Source organism: Vombatus ursinus, unplaced genomic scaffold (genome assembly GCF_900497805.2).
Source record: "Vombatus ursinus unplaced genomic scaffold, bare-nosed wombat genome assembly UNPS02010394.1, whole genome shotgun sequence".
NCBI classification, from domain to species: domain Eukaryota; kingdom Metazoa; phylum Chordata; class Mammalia; order Diprotodontia; family Vombatidae; genus Vombatus; species Vombatus ursinus.
Genome location: NW_020950172.1, coordinates 172,406 through 182,866, shown reverse-complemented (window position 1 = coordinate 182,866; position 10,461 = coordinate 172,406). Strand labels below are relative to the sequence as shown.

At 45.6% G+C, this 10,461-nt stretch overlaps 1 protein-coding gene across 4 annotated transcripts; it reads right to left on the bottom strand.

Annotated features, from left to right (window-relative positions):
* Positions 1 to 299: 299 nt before the first annotated feature.
* Positions 300 to 10,004, bottom strand: LOC114037398 (gastrula zinc finger protein XlCGF26.1-like). Of its 4 annotated transcripts, none has more exons than XM_027854248.1 (7): positions 9,800 to 10,004; positions 9,416 to 9,613; positions 9,062 to 9,136; positions 7,709 to 7,880; positions 6,887 to 7,013; positions 6,549 to 6,644; positions 300 to 3,286 (listed from the first exon to the last, which is right to left on the bottom strand). In XM_027854248.1, the coding sequence occupies exons 5-7, from the start codon at positions 6,918 to 6,920 to the stop codon at positions 1,464 to 1,466; spliced, it is 1,953 nt and encodes a 650-aa protein (XP_027710049.1). In that variant the 5' UTR covers positions 6,921 to 7,013; positions 7,709 to 7,880; positions 9,062 to 9,136; positions 9,416 to 9,613; positions 9,800 to 10,004; the 3' UTR covers positions 300 to 1,463. The 4 variants fall into 4 exon arrangements, with proteins under 4 accessions (XP_027710049.1, XP_027710050.1, XP_027710048.1 ...); XM_027854249.1 differs by having other exon boundaries at positions 7,709 to 7,811; XM_027854247.1 differs by lacking the exon at positions 7,709 to 7,880.
* Between the last annotated feature and the right edge of the window lie 457 nt (positions 10,005 to 10,461).

Below are 10,461 nucleotides of genomic sequence, written 5' to 3'. Positions count from 1 at the left end.
TAGAGCTATGAACTGATCCAACCATACTGGAGAGCAATTTAGAATTATACCCAAAAGGCTATAAAATTGCATATGCCTTTGGATCCAGCAATACCACTGCTAGGTCTGTATCCCAAAAGGACTTTTTTAAGGGAAAAAAACTTATTTCTACAAAAATATTTATAGCAGTTCTTTTTTTGGTAGCTAAGGATTAGAAATTGAGGGGATAAAAAGGGCAAGACAGAAGAACAGTACAGGAAAGGGCTAGATGGGACGGTGCCCCTTTGCATAGTACAGAACAAAGAGTCAAAGACAAATTCTTCAATTCCACAAATGTTTATTAAACACTGACTTGATGCTTTCAGCTTCCCTTGGAGAGCAGTCTTGCTGCTTCGTCAGTTTTTATTGTATCTTTGGATCAACTGGCATAGCCTGGCCCACCAGTCACGAGCATAAGCTGATGTGGGGGGGGATAGGTCAAGTTCTGCAGACACTCCCTAAGTATGATCCTGTCTGCCTAACTCCCAAACCAAATTAGTCTCGGCCATTGGCTGGATCAGTTGCAATACGAGGGTTTCTACATGTGTTTCAGTCTTGTGGTACCATAACTTTATCACTGGAGGAAATAAAAAGGTAGGAGGATTTAATAGGCAGGGTAGGGAAAAACTGGATAAGAATAGGGAGGAATCTAAGGAAGGGCTACTTAGGTTGAATAAGGCTTTCCTTCAGGTTCTGGAATTTGCTTCTACTACAGGAACTATTTTAAGCTTTTAAGTACGACGGAATTCATTGGTCAATGGTAACAAGTATATTTATAGCCGAAGGAGCAGAGTTCACGATTAAATTTGTTCATCAATTTATGACAACATAATAAGGGTGACCCTGATTATGTGAAGTTATGAACAGTTACAGAAAATCAGGGGTCACACGCTACAATACCAGCTCTTTCATCCAGATGATGACCTGATTTTCAGCTGTGATGAATGACTTACAGATCCTTTTTCTCTCTCCTTGGCATCCTCCACTTCCTTCTGATGCAGGAAGAAAATCTTTCCTTTAACCACTCACAATCATACAATTTCTTTTTACTCTGAATTCTCTGATATAGAGAGGTTGTTGGTAAAAAGTCTCTCCGTGTCCATTGCAACCAAAAGGATTTCACTCCATGATGCAGCTGGTGATGTGCAGTAAGAGTTACCCTCAGGTCAAAGACTTTCCCACAGGATTTTCACCCAAAAGGTTGATTTCCCAAGTAAATCTTACGATACCTCATGAGGGATGTGCTGCTACTGAAAGCCTTTCCACAGTCATTCCACTGAAAGAGCTTTCTTCCAATGTGAATTAGATGATGGCTCCTACATTAGGAGTTTGTGAGGAAGGTCTTTTCACAATTACTATATTTATATTGTTTTTCTTCAGTGTGAATTTTCTGGTGTTCTGTAAGGATTCACTTTTGATTGTAGGATTTCCCACATTCGTTGCATTCAGAGGGTTTCTCTCGCATGAGCTCTCCGATGTGTGGCAAGATTCCCACAGTACCTAAATGTCATCCCACATTCAGGGCAATGGAAGAGTTCCTTTCCAGTGTGAATTATCTGGTGTGACCTGAGAGATGAGCCTGTGGCAAAGGCTTTCCCACAATCATCACATCCATATGGCTTCTCTCCAGTGTGACTTCTCTTATGATCAATAAGGGCTGCCCCTCGGTCAAAGCCTTTTCCACATTCATTACATTCAAAGGGCTTCTCACCAGTATGAATTCTCTGGTGTACGGTAAGGTTTCCTTTCTGGCTAAAGGCTTTTCCACATACACAACACCCAAAGGGTTTCTCTCCAGTGTGAATTAATTGATGGGATCTAAGGGTTGAGGTACTCTTGAAGGTTTTCCCACATTCGTTACATTCATAAGGTTTCTCTCCAGTATGAATCTTCTTATGTTCAGTGAGAACTGTCCTCCAGTTGAAACTTTTCCCACATTCATTACAAGTGAAAGGTTTCTCTCCGGTATGAATTCTCATGTGTTCAATAAGGGTTACCCTCTGACTAAAGGCTTTCCCACATTCATTACAATCAAAAGCTTTTTCTCCGGTATGGGTTCTCTGATGCTTAATGAGGTTGCCCCGCTGATTAAAAGCTATCCCACATTCACTGCACTCAAATGGTTTCTTTCCAGTATGAATTAGCTGATGCCTCTTAAGGGACATGCATTTGCTGAAGACTTTTCCACAGTCATTACATTTGTACAATTTCTCTCCAGTATGAATTCTTTTGTGCTCAATAAGTCTTTCCCTCTGGCTGAAGGTTTTCTTACATTCACCACATTCGAAGAATTTCTCTTTGGAATGAATTCTCTGATGCATGGTAAAGTTCCCTCTTTGGTTAAAAAACATCCCACATTCACTGCACTCAAAGGTTTTCTTCGAAGTATGACTTTTCTGATGTGTCCTGAGGGCTGAACGATTGCTAAAGGTTTTCCCACAATCATTACATCCATATGGCTTTTCTCCCGTATGAATTCTCTTATGTCCCATAAGGTTTGTCTTCCGGTTGAAGCTTTTCCCACATTCACTACATGTAAAGGGCTTCTCACCAGTGTGAATTCTCTTATGCTCAATAAGGCTTCCCCTCTGGATGAAAGCTTTGCCACATTCATCACATTCAAAGGGCTTCTCTCCAGTATGAATTCGTTGATGTTTAGTGAGGTTTCCTTTCTGAGTGAATGCTCTCCCACACTCACTGCACTCAAAGGGTTTATTTCCAGTATGAATTAGCTGATGTTTCCTTAGGGATGAGCTATTCCCAAGTACTTTCCCACAATCATTACATTCAAATAACTTTGTATTTGTGTGCTTTCTTTTATGCTGAATAGGATCTGGACAATACCTGGAAGAATCACTGTACTTACCACACTTATAAACCTTCTTCCCTGAGGAGATTCTATTCAACTGAATCAGGTCAGAAAATGGTTTGAAACTCTTTCCATACGTAGCACATTTCTGGAAACTTCTTCCTGCGCAAATCACTGGCAATGAATTCAAGGGTGATTCCACATTGAAGCTTTGCTCCAATGTGGTATGTTCATTGGGAAGACGAACAGTTTTTTCACTGGTGATGGCTAGCTGCCTGGATTGTCTCTTCTTGCTCCCATTCTGTCTCTCTAACTGAACAGGATATTCCCAGGCTTCCCCAAATCTGGAATCCCAGATGCCATCCTTTGCAAGATTTCGTGTGGATGATTCTCTTGCAGAAATGCTCTCTTCTGGAGTCAGCTCTTCAGTTGGACACCTCTCCTTCTGTTTACAGAAATCTGAAAGGAAAAAAAAAAAGGGTCAACATTGGCTGGTCTCTACTGCTTACTAAAGGTAAATGCTTTACATCCAGCTATTAGAGTCCATCTCCTTCCTTAAGAAGGATGACTCTCAGGGGCAGCTAGGTGATGAAGTGGATAGAGGATTGACCCTGGAGTTGGGAGGACCTGAATTCAAATCTGGCTTCAGACACTTATTAGCTGTATGACCGTGGGCAAGTCACTTAATCCTGATTACCTCCCCAAGAAAGAAGGATGACTATCATTCATACATGACAGAATACTGCTCAAGAGGGAATCTAAAGACAATATAAGGGACAGCCCCAGTGCAGCCTGGAGGGGCAGCGCCGCAAAACACTATCCCACAGAAGCAATAAGATTCATGTCATCCTTCCAGTGAAGATGGTAACGTAAAAGGCAGAAGCTCTTACACACTCACACACACGTGGACGTGTACCCAGAAAATATCTGAAAAAGTACCCAGAAAGAACAAAAAAAAGTGGATAGAAACAAAAACAAGCTCCTCTGCGTGCACACACACACACACACACACACACACACACACACACACACACACACAAATGAACAGAACCCCGAGGCAGTGAGGCGAAGGCTCTCAGCAGGGAGCTCAGGACAAGCCCCAGCAAACACAGGCAGAATGGCTTTGAAAGGAAAACACCAAGACACAAGGAAGAAGTATTATGTATTAAAAGGAGTCCAAAAGACCAAAAAAGTAATTTTACAAACCAAAGACTGAGCTCTGAAAAGCTTACTTAGCCACAAGGACTATAACAACAACTGGAAGAAATGAAGCAAGAATTTTTATTTTTAGCAAAATTACAATTGAAGACTCTGAAGGAAAAAACTGGAAAGAAAATTCATAGTTTAGAACAGGCCATAGAAAGGCTTGTCCAAATACTGGACTCCATGAAAAACAAAATGGAGCTATCAGAACTCATGTTTTCCCTTCATGACACAACACCAAAAATCTTGGAATAGGACACTCCAAAAGGCAAATGAAAAAGTCTTACAATCAAGAATAACTTAACTTGCAGAAATGAGCATAATCATACAGGAATAAAAATGGACATTCAAAGATTTCTAATGAAATGAACCAAGCCAAGCAGAAACCCCAAAATACAAACATCTTTTAAATGATGATGACATCAAATAAAAATTAAAATCATCCAAATGCCTTTTAAGAAAGGATTCAAATTAAGATAGTAAATAATTTAATTCTAAAGAATTGGTGGGTCAAAGAATGAATCATAGAAATAATAGATAATGTCATCAAAGAAAATGACAACAATGAGACAACCTATCAAAAGTTTTGGAAAAATATGGCCAAAACAGTGGGAGGGAAAGGGGGGGGGATTATTTCTTTAGTCACTTGGGGGAAAAAACAAAAATAAAAAAGGACAGAAAGAAAGAAGAGACAAACGAATTGGGCAACAAAAAATAAAAATAAAAGCAACAAGCCAAAAAAGTTACAACTAGACATAAAAATACAAACTCCAAAAGTCAATGAAATAAGTACAACTGAAAGCAAAAAATCCACTAAGGTGATGAATAAAACAGCTGAACTTTAAAAAACTAATAAAATAAGCCATTTTCTAATGTGATCTTTTTTTTAAAGAGAAAAAGTAAATTATCAATCAAAAATAAAAAGAACTCATAACCAATAAAGAAGAAATAAAGCAAATCTGAACCCAGGTAGCCCAATTATATGCATACAAAAATGATAAATGAAATGAATGAATATTTTCAAATAGATGATATATAGATTAATAGAAAATTAAATCAAGAATTTAAAAAACCCAATCTCAAAATAGGAATCTGAACAAGCCATAGAAGTTCCCCAAGGGGAAAAAAAAACCCCAGAACCAGGTAGATATAATAAAAATAAGTGTATTCTATCAAAAATTCAAAGATTAATTCATTCTAATATTATATAAATTGTTTGCAAAAATAGAGAAATAAGAGTTGACCAAATGCCCATGAAATTAACATCACCCTAATAGCTAAACTATGAATGAGCGAAAGAGGCAAAGGAGTCACAGCCCAACCACAACATCCTTTAGAGACGCCCAAGCCGATTAAACTCTCACTGAGAAATACTTAAAAGGAATAAACAAAAATCCAATAGGACAAAGACTGTTAAGATGTGATTTGCTAAATCCACACTACAGCCTACAGGGATCCTTCCTTAGTGTAGTGACCGCCGTTTCTATTTAAATTTGGAACCACTGGTTTAAAGCATGCTTGGCTCAAAAATGAAACAAATAACCAACGAAATTAGTTGAAACAGCAACTCTACTAAAGTAGTGGGAAACAAAAGACCTCCCACAATGTTCATCGGCCATCCCCAGTGCTAGGTCAACAAAATGCAGCAGGAAGAGATAGAAAAAAGGAAACTCCTTTCAAAACAACGACAGAATGTATAAAATATCTAGGAGTCTCCCTCCCAAAACAGAGGCAAGGCCCAAATGAATACAACTATACAACATTTCCCAATAAGTAAGGTTCCCTGGAACCACAACCCCATTCCCCTTCCCAGGCATTTCCACAGATGCCACCACAGATGTAACCCAACCCTTCACCTCTCCCTTCTCCCACGAGCTTTAATTGTTTTATTCATTTTTAATATTTTATGTTTCCCCAACTACATGTAAACAAAATTTAACATTTTTTAAAAATTTTTTAAGTTCCAAATTTTCTCCCTGCCCCCCTCTTCTCCCACCTCCTTGAGACAATAAGCAATTTGATATTGATTGGACATGTGCAATCATTTGTCATTTTGTCCCACTAGCTTTACTGACCTTTGTCTTTCATCATGAGAATGTAAGCTCCTTGAGGGAAGGGATGGTCTAGGGGGCTGGTATTTGTATCCACAGTGCTGGGTATAAATAAGCACTGAATAAATGCTTTATATTCTCTCTATAAAAGAGTTTATGTAATTCGTTTGCTTGTTATATAAATAAAGAGAAAAAAATTGGAGAGAGATTAATCACATATGGTTGGACTGAATCTGAACTCAGGTCTGGCTGATCCCAAGCTGAACACTATTGGCCCACCCTGCCTTCCCTTGGAGTAGGATGTACGGGAAATGGCAGGGTCAAGCCAAGAGGCCTTGGGAATTCGGTTTTCTTTCTAATTCTAAATCAGACGATGTCCATGGTGGGTGGGGGGGGGGAGCAAGCAACCTGGCCAGAAGGAGAGAAGAGGATGCAGCAGGCCAGGCACAAGAGCAGCTCTCACTCACCGGGACAGTGGCTTTGGTGGCCTCCTCTTTCTGGCCTCCATGGTGCTTCTCCCCTCTCCAGTCGGGAGATCACAGTGGGTTTGCAGCCCGAAAGGCCTGTTCAGAAGCCAAGAAACAGCAGGCCCAGTAGATGACACAGACAGGATGTCCTCAGTCATCTGATCAGCCCCCAGCCCGCCCTCCCATTGCACAAAGCAAAGAAAACCCCATCCCCAAGGCCTGGAGGCCCTCTCCCCAAAAGCCAAGACTCCAGGAGAACCTCCCAGATCCCCCAGCCCAGCAGCCAGCAGCCGGTGAGAGCTTAAGGAGACCCCAAGACCGTCCTGAGTGCTCCTTACCCAGGGACACGAGGACCTCATAGGTGTCTAGCATCACCTCCCTGTACAGGTCTTGCTGTGCAGGATGAAGGTGCCCCCACTCCTCCCAGGTGAAGACCACAGCCACATCCTTGAAGGTCACAGCTTCCTGGAACCCCAAACACATCCTGCTCAGGCAGGGATCAGCCCTGGCGGGCATGGGGAGGTGGAGGCAGATACCAACTGGGCAGGAGTCACAGGGAGCACCTCTCAGCTGGACACTCGCCCCTGAGTGCTCCACTGTGATCACTTGAGACCCTGTTACTCGCTGTCTCAGGCAGACAATTGTGACTTTCCATCCCTGCTCTGCTCCCCTTGACAAGATGTCCCCAGAGGTGCCCCCGGAACATCATGCTGCAACTTTCCCCCCAAACACACACACAGCAACCAAAATCTACGTCCCAGGAGTGAAATGGAAATTCTACCCATTGAGGCAATCATGGAAAATTACTGGGCCAGATGACTGACCTGAGGATGGCAGCTCCAGAGTGATCAGGGACTTGAGAAGCCATGAAGTTCAACCCCTCATTTTACAAATGAGGAAACTGAGGCCCAAGGAGAGGAAGAGGAAGCCTGAGGTGGGCTCTGAACCCAAGTCTCCCTGACCCCAAGTCCAGGGCTTTACCCACCACTGCACATGGCCTCTTCCTGGACATCAAAGCCTCCTGCTGTCAACAGATTCATCCCTAACTTGCCCTGATTGGTTAAAATACACATCCTAGAGCTCAGCCCACACAGTTCTTCTCCTTCATCCAGAAGCCTTTAACCCACATGTCATCCCCTGCCCCCAAGCTGTCCACACACCTGTTATGACTGGCACACAGGGCAGCCAAGTGGACACCACAGTCTCCCCCTGGAAGAGGGGGTGGAGCCCCGTGACCCCAGCAGGGCTCTCCAGGATTTAAGGCTGGAATGACAGATTTAAAACCAGGAAGACATCCATCTAATCACATAGCAAAGGACCAGAATTTAAGACCTGAAATCAAGAAGCAGCATCCACTGACACAGCATTTTTCCTTATCCGTGAGGCAAAGAAAAAAGAGGTTGTAAGGTGAAAATTTTTATTTCAACGTAAAATTATAATATGTTTTCATCAATGATGAGCCTCGTCCTGTTAGTGTTAAAAGATTCTGAAGGGAGCACAGACAAACAGGTCAGCTTTGAAAGTTCCATGGGGAAGTTCAAGCTCGAGTGTGTGCGTGTGCGTGTGCGTGCGTGTGCGTGTGCGTGTGCGTGTGCGTGTGTGTCTGGCCTCTGACACTAGCTGTGTGAGCCCTGGGTAAGTCACTCAAGGCCAACTGCCTTTAAAAAAGAAAGAAAGAAAGAAAGTGAATGAAATGGAAATTTTGTTTCAAATAGAATTCTCTTCTGAGTTCTGCTATGTGGGTGGAAAAGCTCTTCTTGAGTTATTAAAGACTGAATTTTAAAAGCCAATTTTAAAGAACCACAGACCAATAGAACACATGGGAGTTATCTACTGCCCCTTCTTTCCTTCCTTCCTTCCTCCTTTCCTCACAATGCTCATGTTTAACCGAAGTAGAGAATATGGAAGAGCAGAGACCTAGGCTGCCATGTCTGCATGCCCTGTCCCCAGGCCCCTCCACACCTTCAAAGACAGGAACAATGCCTTGTGCCCCTGGCCCCTCTGCCCCACCAATTCTGCACAGAAAGGAAATCCACAAATCAAATCGGGAAGAAGCAGGGCAGAAGCTGGGCTGAACCCCAAGCCATTCTATACTACCTGCAGCCAGACAGCTACTGCTACTGCCTCACTTAGCTCTACCTAAGAAACCCAGGGTTAAATCAACACTGTACCCTCTCCAAAGGGGTGGAGAGGGAGGCAGGGGAGTTTTCCAGACCTGCAGTCCCTGTGCCTGGAGACAGAAAAACCTGAGTTCAAATCCAGCCTCAGACACTTACAAGCTGTAACCCTGGGCAGGTCACTTCACCTCAGTTTCCTCATTTGTAAAATAAGAGGCCATAACAGCACCTACCTCGCTATCTCAAAGGATTGCAAAGATCAAGTTAATATTTGTAAATCACTTTGAAGAGTGTCTGGCGCTTAGCAGGCGCCTAACAAATGCTATTTTTCTTCCCCTCCCCAAAACCTTCGGCTCCTGCGCAACTGCTGAGGCCAATGACGAAGGTCTCCCTCACCTGGTGGGATGATGCCCGGGATCTGCTCTGTGACCTGACCATCTCTCCCAGGACGTGCTAGGTGCGGAGGGGAGACTGGAGAAAGAGATCCGAGGTAAGAGGCCCATGCTCTGCCCTGCTACTCCCCAGGACCCCCAGAGCTGCTGTCAGCACACCATGCCTCTCCCCCAGGACCCTCCCCGTTGCACTTGGCCCCTCTGCCCGCCCAGCCCCCCCCCCCGTATGTACTCCCAGGGGTTCCCCCCCCCCCCGCCCAGGTCTGCGTCCTCTATCCCCCAACCCCCATGCAGGTGCATTCAGCAGTCCAGGGCCCCTTCCTCCTGGATCCCTCCCCCTCCCCCAGGCCCTCTCCACCTTCCCCGACACTCTCCTCTAGGAGCGCTACGTGAAGACAGCGCCTCTCACTCCGCGGCGAGCAGGACTCCGGGGACCACACCCACCCGGGCTCCGGGCCGAGCTCATTCCTTCCTCTCCCCCTCCCCCTCTCCGAGGAATTCTGGGTAGCGGAGACTGGGGGAGGGGGTACTTAACCGGTGTGCACGAGCTCACGCCCTTTAACGAAAAGGGAAACTGAGGTCACCTTCCTTACACACCCTCCCTTGATCGTTTCGGCCACAGAGACCCTGGCGCCTGTCCGAGCCTCAGTTTCTCCGCCGACTCAGGGGATGGTCCTGGGTCGGGGGGGGTCCTGAGGGGGTTCTGCATCGGGCGGCCCTAGGTTCAAATAGCGGTTCTGACCTCCGGGCCGCGTCCCTTCACCTCTGAGAGCCTCAGTTTCCTCCGCTGTCAAAGGAGGGGGTCGCACCGGGGCGCTTCTGAGGCCCAGCTCTAAATTCCTTCTTGGGGAGCCTCAGTTTCCTCGTGTGTAGCAGGTCGGAGCACCCACTACCGTCCTTGGCGGAAGGTCCCGGGGCCCGTACGGAGGCGCCAATGGGGCGGAGGCCCTCTGGTCAAAAGGGAGCCCTCCCCCCTGTCGCAGCCCCTTCCTGACCCCTTCCCCCCGGGGTCCGAGCCTGCGTCCTGCGGGGCCTAGACTGCCGAGCCCAGCCGGTTCTAGAACCCTTCACCATCCGCGAAGTCTTGGGGAGGTGGGGGGGGAGGGGAAACTGACCGAGCTGAAACTGATCAGCCGGCAGCACGGTGATTGGCTCGTGGTCGCCGAGGGCCCGCCCCTAATGAGAGCTTTGTCTCTGCAGAGGGCGGGTTAGGGTCCGGGCGGCGTATCTCCGGCTCCGGGCCTGGGGTCAGGGTTTATAATGATTGGCAGAATGGCCAGGGGGCAGCCAAGACTGCAGAGGAGTCGCCCACCAACTGTGCCACCGGCACTTGGAGGAGCTCCCGGTGCCAGAGGGCCTCCACAAGTGACACTCATAGGTGGGCGCTGGGCAGAGACCATCTAA